Source organism: Stegastes partitus, unplaced genomic scaffold, assembly GCF_000690725.1.
Source record: "Stegastes partitus isolate 25-593 unplaced genomic scaffold, Stegastes_partitus-1.0.2 Scaffold403, whole genome shotgun sequence".
Taxonomy (NCBI): domain Eukaryota; kingdom Metazoa; phylum Chordata; class Actinopteri; family Pomacentridae; genus Stegastes; species Stegastes partitus.
This window is the reverse complement of record NW_007578134.1, coordinates 229,441-248,668: the sequence shown is the minus strand read 5'-3', so window position 1 is coordinate 248,668 and position 19,228 is coordinate 229,441. Positions and strand designations below refer to the sequence as shown.

Genomic DNA, 19,228 nt, shown 5'->3' with positions numbered 1-19,228 from the left:
TCATTTAATCACTTTATATGTAATTATTCTTATGCAGAAACAGCAGTTTGTTGAAGCACACTCCCAGTTTTCTCCCTTTTCTCCGAGAACTGAACTGTCTCCTGAAATCACTTAATATAGAAAACACCAAAAATTAAATAAAGGTAAAAAATTTGATGTGTATTTTAGAATCAGAATCAGAAATACTTTACTGATCCCTGAGGAGATTCGTTTATTTTACAGTAGCTCACAGTCAAAGTCAGAACAGTATAGTATAAAATATATAGATAAACATAAGTAGAAAATATGTACCAGAATATAAACAGAAGTAGAAAATATGTACCAGAATATAAACAGAAGTAGAAAAATGTGACCTAAACAATATTAATCATGAGGGGAATAATATGTACTATAAGTAGAAACAATGCAAGTATAAATGTAAAGTGTGCTTTTTTAGCAGCAGATATAAAAATAAAGTGAAACATGCAGTGTAATAAATGGCATGTCATTGCTCATAGATAATGTAGATATTGTACCAAGTTATTGCACATTATTGAGCGTCAAGAATTTATCCTAATTTTAAAACATATTTTTATTCTATTTATTTATCCTTATTTTATTTATTGTATTTAATATATTATATAAGTTCTGCGGAGGTTTTGTTTTTATATAAATAAATTAAAAATAAAAAAAATAAACAGTCTTGATGACGTCACTCGGAGCCGGCAGTCAGAGCAGAGCTGCCAGTCGGACATCATGGTGAGCTTCAGCTGAGTTTAACGTTCACATAACACTAAACTAACCTATCCTCTGGTCCTGTACAGTTTATATTTCACTGTTTTCAGTGAGTTTGTTCGGTGTTTGTTTATTTTCCCACCAGTTAACTTGGCGTCACTCGCAGCGGGAAGCTAGCTGACGTTAGCCTGCCGTCAAACTTCACCGGCTAGCTTTAGCAATTCATGCTAGCGACGAGCTAAGCGACGCTCAGCAAACTTACCGGCAGCTAACGTCGGTGTTGAGCTGTCAGCGGGAGGAAATGCTTCAGCAAGGCAAGAAAAGTGTGTTTACCGTACAGAGGATGGCTGTCGGGTGAATTTAATTAATACATTAAAAAGCTAACGGACTGCTGACTGCAGCGCTGGTTATTTATAACGTTGACGGACAACAAATGGTTAAATGCTGCAAGTGTCGGCTGCTTAATTATCGCTCAGTCAGCTGGTTTAACCACATATAGGTGACAAATTAAAGGAAAACCCAAAGAAATGATTGGAGGAAACGACTACAGGTGCTTCAGAACAACACAGGTGTACTGCATGGTACAATAAACATCCAGTCATACTGAGGTAGAGGCGTCATAAGTTTGCTAGTTGCTACCAATGATTTTAAATAAGAAGAGTTTTTCTGTATACAGCTTTTCATTTTAAAACCTTTGCAGGATGCTTTTAAACAATATAAAAAAGACAATACTGGTATTTAAAACAATATTGTGCCAAAAGAAAAAAAAAACAAACTTTTATTGTGCCATAACATTTCTGCTGTTACTACCTAATATATTCTAAATAAGACATATAGTAGTTTACTGATATATGGCAAAATATTAATATTACCAAAAATGTAATGGATGATTGAGAAGTCTCCAGTTGACTACATGCGACAGCTGTGGTACTTTCAGTAACTGTAGTACAATAACAAATAATAAGAAATACATTTTCAGAGCTTTACTATCAAGTTGATACCAATGTATTGGTTCTAGTTAAAGTCTGGCTTATTCAGGTTTTGTGTCGAGATGTCAAGAAGAAAAGATTTAAGCGGCTTTGAAAGTGGTTTCATTGTTGGGGCACAGATGGCAGGAGCTTCAGTCACAACGGCTGCTCAGCTTTTGGTAGGAACATGATTTAAGTGACGTCTGTATTTAGATGTATGGGAGAGAAAGTGTTCGCTGTATGCAAGAGGCATAACGTAATGGGTGGTAAGCTATAACATTAGTTATTTAAGATGTTGTTAGATAACAGTTAGGTAGTAATACTGCCAGCTGTTGAGTTAAATTTGTTCACCCAGGTCTGCTTTTGTTTATTTCTCGCTGTGAAGTGCTACCAGCGTTACAGCAGGTTGTTGCCCCACAGTCTCCATATTGTTTCCATCTTCTTTCCACATGAGGTGGTGCTCTGCTCCCTGACTGCTCCCTCAGCTGTGATCATCTTAATAACATAGTGAGTGATGTTGCAATACTTCTGGTAGTGTTTGCATGTTTGAGATTAGAGGGAAGAATGTCTGTGAAGTTTTTTTCTTACGTGTGTGATTTCAAACCCGGCTAGGCTTTTAGTGTGAGGCCATCTTTACGTCTGACCCTGAATCGAAGCTGTGGTGTCGGTGATTTTAAAAAGTCCAGCTGTCCTCCTTGTGTGATCGTCACACTTTTGGGATCTTGTGTGATAATACTTAATGATATGTTTTAATTCTTTTACGCAGTAAAAATGGAGCCAAGGCTCAACTTTAAAAATTATATCGCAACATCTGTCAGGAAAATTGCAATTGGATACTGTCCCCCAATCGTTCAGCCAGAAACTGTGGTCGGCAGCGCGCATTTAAAAGAACCGTGATGCTCGTGCATTAGTGCGATATATAAGGAAAAAAGCCAAACTCTTCCTCAGGTGACTGAAAGCGTCGGTTCAGGATGTGATCAGACTGTCAGCAGAACAGTCAGAGAGGGATATTATAGTCAGGCTGTGGTGCATAAACCCTTCATTACAAAGATGAGTGCACGTTTGAGGGTTGAGTGGTGTGAAAACCAGAGACATGAGGAAAAAGTGACCTGGTGAGATGAGTCATCCTTCACCATATTCTCAACAAGTGAGTGCATGTGTGGCGTAGACCAGGAGAATGTCCTGGACCACTGACCACTGCAGTGACCCCTGTTAGGCTGTGGGGGGGGCATTAATTTTGGTCCATTTGTTCCTTCAGATGGAAGGGTCACTGCAAATCAATATAGGATGACAGGCTCCATTCACAGGGCACGAGGAGCCACTGATTGGTTTGATGAAGATGATGTGAATCATATGCTGCCTTCACAGTCACTAGATCTCAGCCCAAAGGAGCACCGGTATGAGATTTGTGACTGATGTGTTAATTCGTGATCTCTACCGTAATCATCAAAACACCATATGAGGTCCAAAGTCTAAGTGCTAAGGTACAGTTAAAACACTTTATGTTGGTTTTTTTTCTGATTTGTCGCCTGTCTTTAGCTGCATCAGTAATGTTTTGAGCCTGAGTTTGTTTTTCAGAAATACTGACGTCCTGTATGCATCAACCTGTGACATATAGAGAGGACCAGCTCCATATTCCTCCTCTTTTGTTCTAATAACGCATCATTTTTACCCACTTGACTCGCATACTGCTCCTGTTCAGCGGCACCTCGTTAGCTCGTATTAAAATGGATTATTAACTTTATGGACACAGTGGAAGTAGATTTTTTATGGGTAAGTTTTCATGGTTCACGTCTGGTAATGCTGCAATAAAAGTATGTTTATTCTCGTTATAAAATCTCCATTGTTGGGCAAACCACTTAATTAATTCAGTTGCATAGGAAGATCTTGCACATGCTATGCCATCTCGAAGCACAAATACATTCAATTGGGTGTAAAAAAAAACATAAAAAATGCAATCAGTTAATCCAATCGAACTTTATTCACCTTTCAGACGGTTCAGTATGGTTCAAATAGCTTCAGAGGTGATTAAGAATAATAGGACAGAGCAGGTTTGATGTATAAAATACATTAATCAGGCAAAACCTAAAAATAAAATAGTAAAAGCAGGTTTAAATGCAAAAAAAAAGTACTAAATAGGCAAAACATAAAGAAAAAAAACTAGACGTGAATCTTTAATAACTACAAAAACAGAGCATCACAAAACTCCTGATGAAATTGCACGGTTAGCTAATCCTTTATGACAATAAAAGATTATTATAGATTATTTTATGTTTGTTTTTGATATATCCACATATTTAAGAGCGGAGTACTTCAAAGATTTCAGGGACTTTGAGTTTGAGAACGCAAACATTCATTTGCGTGTTCCTGCTACGTTCAGACGGCAGTGACAATGACAGAAGATTATCTTTGTTCTTACCGCCTGGCAAGTCTTTTTTTTTTTTTCTTTGCTCTGTATCAGAACATACTGTCCACAGTGTACAGAGACAAACGTCCCTGAGGGCTTTAAACCTCAGTACACAAAGCCAGACTTATGAAGTTTAGTCATACATGTTCCCCTCAAATGCCATTAACCCTTTTATTGGTCTGCTGTGTCCCTGTAAAATGTCATGTTTGAGTTTTAAGATTGATAGTAATGAGAAGATAATTTAGTAACAGACATCCAAGCATGTTGTTGCTGCATGCATCAGTCCATGAATCAAAAAAGCCGCACAACACAGGAATCTAGATCGCAAGTCAAAATAAAAAATAGATAGTACACTTTAATGCTCAAAAAATGAACCACCTCAAGTCAAAAATAATGTAGAGAAAAGCAGAGAGTTTTGCACTGGGTCAAGAACAATAAAGCTGCGAGTTTAGAAGTGAAGAAAAATGCAAAATCAGGGGATCTTGAAGGATAGGGCAGTCAGCTGTCAGTAAAGATGAGAAATAATGACCGTCCTACTTCTCATTAATGGAAGTCTTTAGTATTAATCGTCCGTCCAGAGAGTATGTAAGGCGCTCTGGTTTTAAATATGAAAAAACTTCATTAATACATGGATGAATCAACCTCGAGAATCAACTCCTTGGTGTAGCTGTAGAGAGAAAAAGTTGAATTAAAATACAAAAAATGTTGTTAAAACTTTTTTCCAGCGCTACAAACGAGATGTTTTTCACTTTATAGAAGGATGTTTCACCGTGCTGAAGGTATCCTCCAACAACTTGCTGACATCTTGCTCTTTGCATACAGTTTTTGAGCCACGCAGCGTTTATTTTGTTGCTTCGGTGTGTTTTATTTTGCTCTGAATCTGATTTATTTTTCCATATTTGTCTTGACTCTACTCTGTGAAAACCTGCAGTTCAAGTGAAAATAGATTTTGTCATGTGACTATTGTGTCATAGCTGTTTCAGTCATGATTTCTCAGTTGCTTTTTTTCAGATTCTGGTGCAAACAGTTAATTTCTGACATGTTTTTTAGACAAGACATGTTGTATACAACGAATATGCTGAAACATCATGATTTTAAGCTTAGATCTTGATAACTTTGACAAAACTGTACATCACATATGATTTCAAAGTCCTTCGAAAAGTCAAAAATCCAACGATTCTTTCTGTTTTTACAGTTTCTGTCTCCAATAGATGGTGTAATCCAAAAGAAAACATGCCTTTCAAACCTGCCTGCAGTTTTTGGAGCTCAGAGGGGTGACATCTGTGCATCTTTACCTTTACCTGGAGTTTTTTCAGTTTCAGTAGGAGCAGTAATAATAGGCTAAACAAGTGAAGCTCATACTGCGCATTTCATGCACACTGCAGGAACTCAGGAGAAAAAAAAAACCTCTATGATTTGAGTAATGACGGTCCCGTTCCCCCAGTAGAGCTCCCCGGTCACATGCTGGGAAATAAGTCCCATTAGAGTTTTGGATAAATATTTATTAATGGCAGGTGTGGAGGTGTGATGCAAAAATTAAAAAAACAAGTCATGATTGCAAATGATTGCACCAGATCTCCTCGAGCATTTGGCAGTGCCAAACAGTTTATGAAAGTTTATGCATATTCGTGTAATTTGATGATTAGTGTGTCGTTTTGTGCAGATTTAAATGAGCAAACATCCAGGTCACAAGTGCAGAAGTCACACAGAGGAGCGATAGGCAAATGAAACCTTGAGGGATTCATCTGCGGCCATAACTCTTCTTTGTAGATACCACTTAGTTTCTGGAACATTTCAGCGATAAATAAATAATGAAGGAATACAGGGACAGAGCTTGGGGGACCAGTTGTTTGACAGCCTTGTAACTGTGAAGTCATGCTGTAGATCCCATTAACTGTCCAGTTGTCGCATTTCTATTAATCTTTGTAACTCGCTCCAGACCAAAATACAAGTTAAACAGTTGAAATTTAAAATGGGAACTTAAAAAACGGTGGGATTTCTGCAGTTAAATGTCCCCAGTCTCTCGAATTTGTGTGTGTAATCAGTGTGACAGTGTCTCAGCAGGAGATTCTCACAGCAACGCTCGAGTGGTGCTTTTAACTTTCCATAATTCTGCACTTCTGTAGAGAGATGTTGAGACGCGCTTCAGTTGCCGTGTATCGATTGAAGGCCGAGATGAAACGATTAAAGTCCAGCAATTAAAGTCGAACACGGTGAAACTGTGATGTTTTCTAAATGTTCTGCAGGAGTTGACTAAGCAGGTGAAGAGGCTGATGTTGGGAAGTCTGACGGGGTGTGGTCACGTTCAGTAGTGCAAATAACCTGATTGCTTCCTGTTGCTGTTGTCATGCTGTAATTTAACGTCCATTACTAGTCAGCAGCGGTGGGAGCTGCTCTCTGCAGCGCTTCAGGACAATTTAGGTGAATATTAGCGTTAAGGAGGTGCAATAAGAGGACCTGTTGGGTTTTCCTGTTCCTCCAGAGTGAAGATGAAGCCACCCACCATGCCTCTTCTCCTCCTGGTCCTGCTCGCCGTCGTGAGGCTGAGCCGAGCCCAAGCCCAGACCTCTTTCCTGGACTGGTCCAGGATCCTTCCGAGTCTCAGCCGACCGGCAAACCACAGCCGCATCTTCTACGCGGTGATGTTTGATGCAGGCAGCACAGGAACGCGCATTCACGTCTACACCTTCATCCATAGTGAATCAGGTAATTCTGCTTTTTTTTTTAAAATTCATCGTATAATATCAGCATCCAGGCTGAGAGGCGGGTTAAATCATATGCAGGAAGGGTTTTATGTAATGTATGTAAATTGTGTGTGAAACACTTAACCTCACTGATTTAGTGCAGAGTAACAAGCTTGACTGTAGAAGTCGACAAAATATAAGTGAAAATCTGTGCCTTTCCACTATTCTCACAGCCTCCACATTCTGTAAACCTGTAAATGATCATCTCAGGGAACACAGGTTACGCCAGAGTTCATGTACTGTTCTAGTAATAGGCCTAATTTGTCAGATTCAAGCAGATTTAAACCTCTTAATGCCTTTAATAGCTGCTGCGTGTTTGATATGTGGGTGGATCTTGTTTCTTTTAGCGGAGCTGCCTGTTTTGGACAATGAGATGTTCCATTCCATAAAGCCCGGTTTGTCGGCATATGCTGACTCCCCTGAAATGGTGAGTTCATTGTCAAATCCAATCAATCATATTGAGCTGAAGGAAAAGGTCCACTGGCTCTCCATTATATTCAGAAACGCTGCCAGTAGCCTCCCTCTGCAGGACTCACATTGCTAATGAAAGTCAGTGGGAAGTGAGAAAAGTGAGAAAAGCAAAATGACAAACAAGTGAAGGTTCAGGCAGTTTTTTTTTTTTTCTTTTCCTTTACAAGTGTTTTCTCATCTCTGACCAGTCACCCTGTTGTCAAGACAGTTCTGTGCAGAGCTGTTTTATAGTGATCGCTGTGTCTGTTTTCAAAGGCTGGACAAACAGTGAGGATGCTGTTGAAGGTGGCCAAGAAGACGGTGCCTCGTCTGGTGTGGAAGAGAACTCCTTTAGTCCTCAGAGCCACAGCTGGACTTCGGCTGCTGTCTGCAGAGAAAGCTCAGGCTATTCTGGACCAGGTAAAAGAGAACCAGTGGTGGAAGAAGTATTGAAATACTTCAGTAAAAGTACCAATGCAGCAAAGTAAAAATACTCCATCACGAGTAGCAGTCCTGCATGGACTTAAAGTACAAAGCAGCAAAATGTAGTTAAAGTGTCAAAAGTCCTGGTTTGGTCCCTCTGACTGATAAATTATTATGTGTGCCGTCATTATATTGTTAATATTGAAGCATCAGTGTGTCAGCAGCAGGTTGCTGTTGTAGCTGCTGCAGGTTTGAACTACTTTATATCCAGGTTTATATTCAGGAACAACAGATAAATCCATGGACAAATTATATGATAAGTGACAGTTCTGGTCCCAAATCTGTTTAGTTTTTTCTCTAATCATGAAACAGAAGTTCAAAGTGGGGGGGGGGGGGGGGAATCACTATTTGATGAAGCTGTTAACAACTCATAGACGTGTGAAACGTGAGCCGACTGCCTTCTGGAAAACTGTTGGAAAGAACTGGTTCAATCGATAACTGTGTGTTTTGTTACAGCTTCTTATTTTCCTCATCCTAAAAAAAAGCTGTAGTGTAGTGGAGTGTATATGTTTCCCTATAAAAGGTAGTGGAGCTAAAGTATAAAGGTAACTGGAAAGTGTTCTTATGTACAATACTTGAGTAAATGTACTTTATTACTTTGGAGACAATAAACTGCAGGAACTTGCTTTTTAGGGCAGCCTGAACCTCTGAGCAAGTTCCAACCATAAGAAGCGCACCTGTAGAACCTTTAACAGATTCATTTTTGGAAGAAACTACCGACAACGAAGCTGCTGTTTATTAATGTTAAAATCGAGGAAAGCAACCAATATTCTCTTCTCTAATATCGGCATCAGCAGTGTGAAATACACCACATTACGCTCCCGTAACAACTAATAAACTTCCAGTGTTCTATTTCCTACGTGCTCACAGATCTGGAGCGATGTTGAGTAAGTTCTATTTGTTGTTGTTTCGGTGCACTCAGAGTTAACGTTGCGGTCGAAGCTGTCAAATCCTACAGCGAAGTGGAAACAGAACGGATGAAAGGCTCGATTACAGGGCTGCTCCTGTAAATGCCCGCAGTGAAAAACCGAGATCTCCGAGGTGCTGTTTACACACTATCAAGATCCTGTACAGTAGAGTGCAGTTCCTTATCGGGGGGGGGAGTTTGTCTGACACTTTGATGAGAAAGTACAACCTCTTAACCAGCCGAGCAGCGGCCAGGAAAGCAGAGAATATTTCCAGTGTTATGGCAGGTAGTGGAGAGACAAGGAAAAGCATTGTTATCGGAGCCCTGTGAGCTTAGCGCGGGAGGCTCTTGTGGAGGGGATAAGATAGTAATGGATAGCCCCGGGGCACCTTGGAAGATAAATGATACTTTATTAATCCCCCTGAGGGAATTAATTAATCCCTTCAAGCGGAGGGCACCTCTGGATGAGCTCCCATTACAGTAGATAACATTAAGGCCTTTCCACCGCCGCTCTCATCCTCTCTCATCCCCGACTCTCCTCCCTCTTTCGCTCTCCTCAGGTTCAACACGTGTTTGATGAATCTCCTTTTTTGGTCCCAGACGACAGCGTCAGCATAATGAACGGCACGAACGAAGGTAACGTCTGCCCACCCTCCGTCCTGACGAGCAGCGATGTCGTCACTTATTCGCAGCCCCTCGCGTCCTGTCTGCGGGCGTTTCGTAGGTGGCATCGCCGAGCTGTCTGCCCCACTTTGAGAGCCTGCTGTGCAATTTCTCCAAAGAATCCTTGTTTACTGAAGGGATTTAGCTAAATAGCTGTAGATTATAGCTGTCTTTTATGATGACACTTACAGAAAAATGAAATAGCTATTCACCACAAAGTCGCTCTGACCCTAAAAATCAGTAATTATGTGGTGAAAAAAAAATGTTTTTGTCTGCCGTGCCACGCTGTAATTGATTTGTCAGCGTTTCAGCCTTGTTTATGGAATCACAGCTCTTACTTGCGTGTGTTGGTGTGTTGCTAAATTTGTCGTCAGCTTTTCCGAAATGACTAAAATGACTGTTTTCTGTGATATTTTCTGTAAATGTAGGAATCCTGGCTTGGATAACTGTGAACTTTCTAACAGGCAAGTACCGTTAACTCATGTTCACCTGAAAACATTAAACACATTCTTTTTTTTTTCCTGATTCCAGTCAGCCAGAGAAAATGTTCGATTGGAGCGAAGGTGAAGGGTGTACTCTATCTGCTAGATTTATGAGCCTAAATTAATTCTAAATAAACATTAAACGGTAGTATTTACAGCATATTAAATGGTGTTAATCAGGTTATTTTATAATGAAATGAGCAGCTTCTCTTCATATGATTTCTGAAAGCAGAACTACATCAGCTATTGAGGGATTTAACAAACAGGTTAGCTGCTGTTTTTAGATGATCTGTCATGTTGGTTGTTGAGCTGTAATATAAAAACTTGTTTTTTCCAAGTTTTCCCTTCCACTTTTTGTCCATCTTTTTTGAACAAAATGCAGCCACACGGATGATTTCTTCGACGCGGTGTCAGTTGGTTTAAAGCTGATTCTGAACGTTCAATGCATGTCAGAAATAATGGATTATTAATTAATCCCGGGAGGCTGTCGATGTAGCGCCTTTCTCTTGATGAAACTAACCTCGGCGATTGTCCGATCAATGAGAATTTTTGTCGGATGAGAGCGCATCGACCACCTAGTCCACTCGCAGACTGCAGCCCAACTGATTATACAGAAGTTTTCTGATCTCAGCTACTGTATACCCAAATTTAACTTTGTGTCTGAAATTACACACCCATGTTCACAAATAGAGGCTGAACACTATGAGGTCCTCGCCTGAAGGGTTTGCTCTGATCTTTATCAGGCTGAACGCTGCAATTTTATACCTCTGCCTCGTACACGTGTGCCAAATAGGCCTTTTGAAGATAGCATCTCAGGTGTAACTGATGAGCTCTTCTCTGTTGTGGCTGCTGGATTAAACTGGGAAATATTTTCAGGGCACCTGAAAGCACAAAGCAAGAAGACGGTGGGGATACTGGATTTAGGAGGAGGGTCCACGCAGATCACGTTCCTGCCCAAACTGAGGGTTAGTTGCTCATTAATTTCTTTACATATTGAATAAAGTCTGTAGTGATTAGTAATCCTCTGTGTTTCATATTCGTCTGCAGAAAACCATCGAAAGTGCTCCTGATACTGATTTTGTTGCCAGACTTGATTTCTTCAACTCAACATTCGAATTATACACTCACAGGTACAACAAATCCTTCAAATCTTGATTTAATCTCTATTCAGCATTTTTAAAAGTTTTCAAATTAGCCTCCAGTTATGTCACAAATGCCACTAACTTTGCTGTAACTTCACTTGGATCCGCTCTTAATTAGACAAAACTTCTAGTATGTGTTTAGTCATTAGGATGTGAATAATAGGCTCACACCACTCGTTTGGCCTATTTTCAGAATGACTTATTTGTTACATGCACAGTCTGTTCCTGCTGCTTTTGTAACCGCACAACAATCCTTTGTTTCGCGCAGTTATCTCGGACATGGACTAATGGCAGCGCGGCTGGCCACGCTGGGCGCTCTGGGTGCACAAGGTACCGTGCTGCAGCCATTAGTGTGGCTCTGTGTTTGCCTTGTGTCACTGAAGGTGGTCTCTCAGGCGATTTTCCTCCCTGCTGCCTCTTTCTCCAAATGCTGAGAGGTGTAGGTAACAAGAGGAAGACGCTTATGTGGGATGTTGCTTCAAGTCCTCCTTTGTGATAAACAATACGAGTGATACGCGGAGATGAATCACCGGAGGGCTTCAGAGAAAAATTTAGTTGATGAGTCAGTCTCAGACCACGGCAACATTGTGTGAAGCTGTTAGAGGATTAAACGAGTCTTGTGTTGTCTCTTCTCAGGGTTGGAGTGGCAGGTTTTTAAAAGTTCCTGCCTGCCAAAGAAGTTCAGGGATGAATGGAGCTTTGGAGGGCTGACGTACCAAGTGAGCGGCGACCCAGATGGTAAGATCCCATTTACTTTCAGGGCGCTCTTCGCGTTTGTCCTCGCTCCCTTCGCGCCTCTTCCTCCCGGAGAGGATGCGAAGAAGAGAAGTGGGGACACAGGAGCTCGGGCTGCCAAATGAGACTTTTCTTTTGTTCCACAGCATCCGTTATTAGCGGCACAGTTGCATTACTGTTAAAATCAAACAACACCCATTAAGGAGCAGCAGTTATATCACTTGATTAAAGTACTTCCATGTAGGATACACCTGTTAAAGTAACTGGAAGATTCTCTGTGATGGTGGAAGAACAATTGCTGGAAGCACAAGTTGGCATCATGAAAAGCACTTCATGTATAATAACTTGTGAGTAGACTTAATTTAAAAAAGCTGCTGTTTGTTAAAAGGAACTCCAGAAACATTCATTTAGATTTTCCCTTTAATTTTCTTCACATTAAACCAAACGGATTACAAACTTCTGGTGTAATCACGGTCATGTTTCAGATCTGAGCAAAATACACGACCAAAGCCTTATAAATATCTAAAATCCAATAATCTGAATTTTAGGCCTTAAAGTGTCTTAAATAGGAATTTGACAGGTAACATGACTTCATTAAATTTGCATTAACCTCAGTCTTTCTTTTAACTGTGTTTTATGGAAATCTTTTGTGTGTAATAAAAGCTACAGAACGAGATCAGGGAACTCTAATTCAAACAGTGCAGCCTGCTCAGAATTAATCAATTAACTCTCCTCCTTGAAAAATAGCTCCGGCTAGAAGTTCGAATTAATGTCTGTTAAAGTTGAAAATAGCAGATCCGAAGCCTGCTGCGCCTCGGACAAGAAAATTAGGAACTTTGGGTGTGAAGGTGTTAGTCGCTTGAGACATTAGAAAAAAAGATCAAACCCCTATAAAAAGCCACCAGCAATCATATAATACTGTCACCATGTCCTTCCCCAGCACCGCTCGCTCTTTGCTAGCTACTTTTCCAACTCCAGTCAGTGACCTCTGGACATGTGGAGTTGTTTTCCTTTCTTCAGGAGCACGGCCTTTAAATTTGCGAGCATTATTGCGAACATCAGATTTTGTTCCTCTAAACCCTGATCCTGCTCAGTGGAAATCTATGTGCTGCACAAATCGTCCTTTGCTTCAGTTTGACTTCAGTTCCTCACTTGCAGCTCCAGATTTGTGTACGATTGTTTTTGTCACAAGCCCCCAAACCAGCAGAATGTCAGCTTTGTTGTTGACCACTGACAGAGCTGCAGTTTGATGCCAAGTCGCCCCATGTTGATGCATCACATGTTAATCTAATGGAACATGTTTGTGCCATTAATGACCAATGCGCTCACCAAATCATCAACTAATAAAAAACATAACCTGTTCATTTCTATTGTGTTGGGCTAAACTGGACAACTATGGAGCTCATTTTCCAAGGTTCTCTTTTCTGTGTGGCACAACTGAGCATAATTAACACTTGAACGCCAAACCGTATTATCGCGGATGTGTTTCCGTGCAGCAGTACGCCTTTACAAATTAAATGTGAAAAAAGTGATGGCACCATTAAAATAATTGCGTACTCGAGGTCCTTGATTTGGGTGATTCATGCTGGCAGTGATCTCCTGAACCCAGTTAAACAATAGAACCTCCTGTAAGAGCCACAGTGTAAACAAACACCGAAGGGAACATGCTGTTGTGCACATCTATGGACGTCTCAGTTCGATCGAAAAGATTAGGATCAGGGTCAGTCGGAGCATTTTCTAGCTGTTTGGTATCAGCTTTATTGAGCACAAGGCTTTGCTTTATGATTGCTGTCACATAGGTTTCTTAAAGGGAAGAACACAACTTGTGATAGGAGGCATTTAGAATGAACGCAGTGTGGAAGTATCTTAAATTGGGGGTAAAAAAAGCAGTCCGCCTTATAATGTCTCCAGTGTAAATGTTTTGAGAGTAAACAGAGCTGCATTCAGTACAACCAGTTTGATACGACACCAAAAAGTAAACAGTCGGGTTCGCTCAGGTAACGGCTGCACCGAAGCAACGCACACCGGAGGATACGTTTAAAAGCAGAGAGAAACTTCCTCCTCAAGACAGCGACGAGGCCAAAAACGATCACGGAGAGGGTAATTGAATTCATCCCGCTGGATGAGCAGCCCATTTGCACGTATGGGAAGCCAAAGAAGTGCCGTAGTTCGCCTCCGTCTGCACACGATTCAGCTCGAAACACTACTTTTTATGCAGCACCTGAGCTTTACAACCAGGTTCCTAAACACCTTTTATCAGGCCCGCTGGTGGCTTCGCTACTTTGCATTTAATTTGAAATGTAAGTATGTATGCTTTACTACGATGTTGCACTAAGAGAAATGATTATTTTAATTACTTCCGACTGTGAATGTTAATTTATTTATACCACTTGGAAGGGGAGTTGTGATTGTACTGCATAACAATAATAATACTAATGCAGCACTGAATCAAATAGAAGCTGTTTATGAAGACATATTTAATTTGTCTCCTTGTTTATATTTTGTTCAACAAACAGAAACCAATGCTGCACTAAGTGGAAGTGGGATAACTCTACTTTGTTATTTCGTACAATTAAAATAAGTCTAAGAACAGCTTGGATGCAGGTAATTATTGACTTTGTCATTTAGTTAACTGTAGACATTGGATTGGTTTTAATGACTGCAGTGAACTTACAGGTGAGCACTGTGTAGCTGTGTTTTATAGGAAAATGATATCAGTTTGGGGCTCAGTACCGGCAGATACTAATTATTAAATGAATAAATTAATGGATTGGAGCAATAAAACTTGATAAGACTATATATGAAGCTATAATAGTGAAAAATGGAGACCCTGGTGAAGGTAAAAACTTCTAAAGTCCTGCATGTAAGGAATGCTATAAAGAGGCAGCAATGAGTTCTTTGGATTAGCTGGCACTTGACTGATTTGTTTGAGCACAAATCTAAAAGTTTTAGATTCATGTTCACACAGAAACAGTTTGAGGACGAGGAGATGCACTGAAACTGAAGCACAGGACAGTGATTGTCATCCAAGCAGAGTTTATTTGAGGGTTTTGAGGAGAAAACACGACATAATCTGACCGTAAAATGAAGATACAGTGCTCTCAAATTGAAACTTCATTCATGCTCTTTAATTTAAAAAAAAGGAAAAAACTCCTTCCAGAGAACTTTGTGATCTACGGCAACATTTTACCATCAAATTCCACAATGTTGAACGCTGAAGTTAACAATAAGGCCGACTTTTGTTCTGTTGTTGCCAGTATGGGCATGAAATGGGCCCTAAATTGAAACCATAATGTTCTTGAAAAGTCTTAAATTGAACTTATTAAAAGCTGCAGAAACCCTGATGACAGAAACTGCGACAGCCACTAAACATTAGCAGCGAAACCCCATTAAAATGGACTTAGCCGAATTACACATTATTTCATAACATTGCCTCGACATTAGATGCATAATTTACACTGCTGTCTGTGTTTTCTTCTCCTCCAGGTTATGCAGGATACAAGCTTTGTTATCAGGAAGTACTTAAGGTGGTGAAGGGGATTATTCATCAGCCGCACGAGCTCGAAGTCAGCAATGTTTTCTACGCGTTCTCCTATTACTTTGACAGAGCCGTGGATGCAGGCCTTATCGGTGAGCGCACACACATGCTCGCGCCCTGCGTACACACCTCGTGTAATTATACAGACCCAGCAGGGTGTTATTACCCATTCCAATGCTCGACATGCGAGACAGAGGCAGAAAAATGTGAGTCATCTGCACCTGTCTCAGGGGATTTGACGAGCTATAGGTGTGCGGGTATTACAGAAATTGCTATCCTCTGCCGGTCCAAAGCTTAAAGGCCACAAGCTCTATTATTAGTGTTATGGAAATGCGCATGTAGATCTGCTCCTGTAATGAATGGTATAGCATTTAAAATGTAAGACGACCCCGATCATTCCCTGTTGCAGATGGCGTCCAAGGAGGGATGCTGGAGGTCAGAGACTTCAAGAAGAGAGCCAAAGAGGGTGAGATGGGCGAAGGAATGCATCACGACTCCTGACAGATCTGCAGCTCCCTGTACTTGAGACACTTGGTGCATCTCAATGGAGCTCGTTTCCTTCTGAAACCCTGCCGTCGTCCTCTCGGCTGAATACAGATGACTGATTATCCAACCTAACAGACACCATTTCCCCTTTTCTCTGCCTAGTGTGCAATAAGATGACCAAGTACCCTCCCGTCAGTCCTTTCCTGTGCATGGACATGACCTACATTACTTGTCTACTCAAGGATGGCTTTGGCTTCAAGGAGAGCACTGTGCTGCAGGTGAGCAAGTGTTACGCAACAACACCAACAGAACCGGGGTGCTTTTTATTATGCTAATGCGTCTCCTCACTTCCTTCACTTGTGCCGAGGGATTTCCCAATCAAGATATTTTTTCTTTCCTTCAATCTGAGTCATTTAATATTTAGCATCTGCAGATACTGAGTCCCAATCCAATAGCGTTTTCCTGGATGATACACGCTTTAGGTACATTAAACTGATTAAAATCAATCCAAGGTTTAAATAAAAGCATCTCTGCATCCAGGCTGTTCTTTAAAGTCACATAGGTGGTCGGAAAACTTGTTTAGAAGCTTCAGAAATGTAGTGGGGAGATTGTAGGATGTACTTTGGCTCCACAAGGTTCAAACATTTTGAAAACCTGTGTTCTCTACATGCACGTCAGAGCAAGATATATTAGAGATTAATGCTGCAGGAATTAGGTCACTTGGAGTAGGGGTAGTTTTGTGTAGACAGAGAGCATTGTGGGAGTTTAGCTAGCAACGAGCACCATGATAAAGCCTTCTGGGATGCTCGATGGCCTCCAGCTAGAGCTCATGAATCCACATGATCGTTTTTGGATCTAAAACTGGAACCTTGGCTTGTATTACTTTCCACACATCAAAGTCTGCTGATGTCTTTCATGCATGTTGAGTACACGTATTGTAGATTAGCCATGGTACTCGGTTAAGAAACGACAAAACTTTATTAATGCCAAAGGAAATTCTTGCCCCAGACGCTGCACCTGAAGTTGAGCTTCTTAGTTTTTACTACTGCAGCAATCAGAGGAGGTGGTCACTTGGACTGCAGGTAGTTCTGTGACGCTTAGTGACGTCTGGCCAGAGCTCATGTGTTTAAGACAAGCCAGGGTCGACTAGGATGTGAGAAAGATGCAAGGTTGAAGGAGTCAAAGCAGCCAGATGAGAAATCCTTTGTTCTGTAACGTTGTTCTGAAGTGATGCAAGTTATTTAGGATGTGCAGCACAGCTTTACTTCCCTAAACATACGCTTCTATACGACTAAACTGCATTCTCATTTTAAAAGAAATGTATTTTACCAACGAAGTGTAAGACGAGGACAGCATAGGAAAGAGCAGGACTTTTACCCAGGAGACCAGGAGTAGTGTCTCATTAATTCTTAAGATATGTTTCCACTCGCTGTTCCTAAAACTATGTTCGGTTTATTATAAAATATCACAGTTGCTGTTAAAATATGACCCTCTCACAATATGTTTGAAGCTTAATGAGCATCATGTGACCTTGTCTGGCTTGAATGTAGAACATGTTCATTTCTGTGTCTCACACATATTTAGTAATTCCCTGTACACATGGAAACCAAGAATGAAAAGAAGCAATTATACACAAAATTCTGTTACTTCTTTATTTCTGTAAATACAAAAGTCATTTGCGTGATTTGGTGATTTTTCTCTCCTCCTCCCAGCTGACCAAGAAAGTGAACAACGTGGAGGCTAGCTGGGCTCTCGGCGCGACGCTGGACCACTTCCACAACCTGAAGATCCACTGAGGAGCAGCGAGGAAACAGACACTGGTGCTGAGACGCCGACCGAGGCGGCGCTCGCTAACAAAACAAGTAATGTGCACTACCTTATCTAACAGCCCCAGGCATCTGCTGTTTGTTTCACAAAGGCAGAACTAACCTCGTGAGTAATTCTTAATTTCTTTTATTCTCAAGTGCTAATATGTCGAGCTGTAAATGAGCAATGTGTTGCCTTACTCAGAGAACAAGTGAAGCACTGGAGGCTGAATGAAAGATGTTACCAATAAGACTCAGAGTTACTGGATACACAATTGGTTTGAGATGTTTTACGGGGAGGGGAGGGGGGCCTTGTTGAGCTGCGCAACACCAGTGTTTACATGCAGCGATGGGACATACTGAGCTGTCTGATTTTAATGTCAACTCTTTTGTTATTAGCAATAAGGATAATGGGTTTCACATGTCTGGTACATTTCAATTTGACAAATCAGCCATTCGCCGTGTTTCCATGATACAAAGTTAGCAGCCAGATCCAAAAGAAACTTGCTCCAAAGTGTTTTTATGCTGATGTGAGATGGTTTTACTTTTTTTTTTTAGAAATAGTTAATGTGCTGTGGGAGATGGAAACTACTTTTCTGAATAAGCTCTCACATGACTGATCAGGTATTTCTTTATCTCTGGACAGCATGAAACACAGCCGGTACCAGCTAACATGAAAGATTAATTACTGTTGTTCTAATTGACATCACTCCATTTTTCTCTTTCAAATGCCAAAGATTTGTTTCTTTTTCAAGATTTTTCAGCGGCTGGCAAACAAATGTGTAGAGTATCTTGCATCGCTTCCTTCTACAGACACAACAAAGTTTAGTTTATTCAATCCAAAGCATGTCAATAATTCTCATTTTCTCCAAAGTGTGCTGCACCCTGACATGGAAACACGGCGGCTGATCTTTTGGGTTATTTCTGACAATCACTTCAATGATTTATTTTTCCCAACCTCAGACTTCTGTTTACAATGATGAATGCACATAACATTTCCTGGTCATTATAGTCTCATAAAACCCGTCTCAGTATTTCTTTGGGAGCATTTTTTTTTTTTCAAAAATGTGAGGAAAAATGTTGTTTTGTACAAACTTTGCCACTTCACACTTGTCAAAATAAAACCATCATTAGTTGCTAATTACAAATATCTACAAGGGTTAGAGTCTGTGATTAATCTTTTTACAAATAGACGTCTATGTTTGAGTCCGCTGTGACTGTCAGCCAGTGTGTGTGTGTGTGAGAGTGCGATGTTTGTCGTAATGGCCGACTACAGCAGAGCGACCACATCTTCTCCATATGTATGGCCCTCCGTTGTCATGGTCACCAGTTCATGTGGCTGCGAGAGGACGACCACTGAGTCTGCAGAACCTGTGAGGAAGGAGGCAAACACAAGGGTGAGTTCAAAGAGGGAAAACTAGCGAGAAACACGAATGCTGCCACGGCAAGATGTCACTGCACGATATGCAAAGCAGTAAAAGAAAATGCGATTATTTTTGACAGATTTTGCGCGATGAGTCACAGTTTTAGTGGAAATGGACATTTTTTTAATGTCTTTTCTTCCCCCCCAAAAAAAGGAAGTTAAAGGTGATGATGTGATTTATGTTGCAGACTATAAAAAGTACATTCCCTTGTGTCTGTAGAAGATCTCTATACCACAATGCTTCATTTATAATAATAATAACCATGGATGGACTGATACCT

At 40.7% G+C, this 19,228-nt stretch overlaps 1 protein-coding gene across 1 annotated transcript; it reads left to right on the top strand.

Annotated features, from left to right (window-relative positions):
* The first annotated feature begins 708 nt into the window (after nucleotides 1–708).
* Nucleotides 709–18,156, top strand: entpd5b (ectonucleoside triphosphate diphosphohydrolase 5b). The gene is made up of 14 exons (XM_008285470.1): nucleotides 709–738; nucleotides 6,572–6,795; nucleotides 7,181–7,260; nucleotides 7,560–7,703; nucleotides 9,234–9,309; nucleotides 9,765–9,800; nucleotides 10,695–10,783; nucleotides 10,866–10,948; nucleotides 11,229–11,290; nucleotides 11,597–11,698; nucleotides 15,182–15,325; nucleotides 15,643–15,699; nucleotides 15,882–15,997; nucleotides 17,432–18,156. Exons 2-14 carry the CDS (start codon nucleotides 6,579–6,581, stop codon nucleotides 17,513–17,515), a joined length of 1,290 nt encoding a protein of 429 aa, XP_008283692.1. The 5' UTR covers nucleotides 709–738; nucleotides 6,572–6,578; the 3' UTR covers nucleotides 17,516–18,156.
* The last annotated feature ends 1,072 nt before the right edge of the window (nucleotides 18,157–19,228 follow it).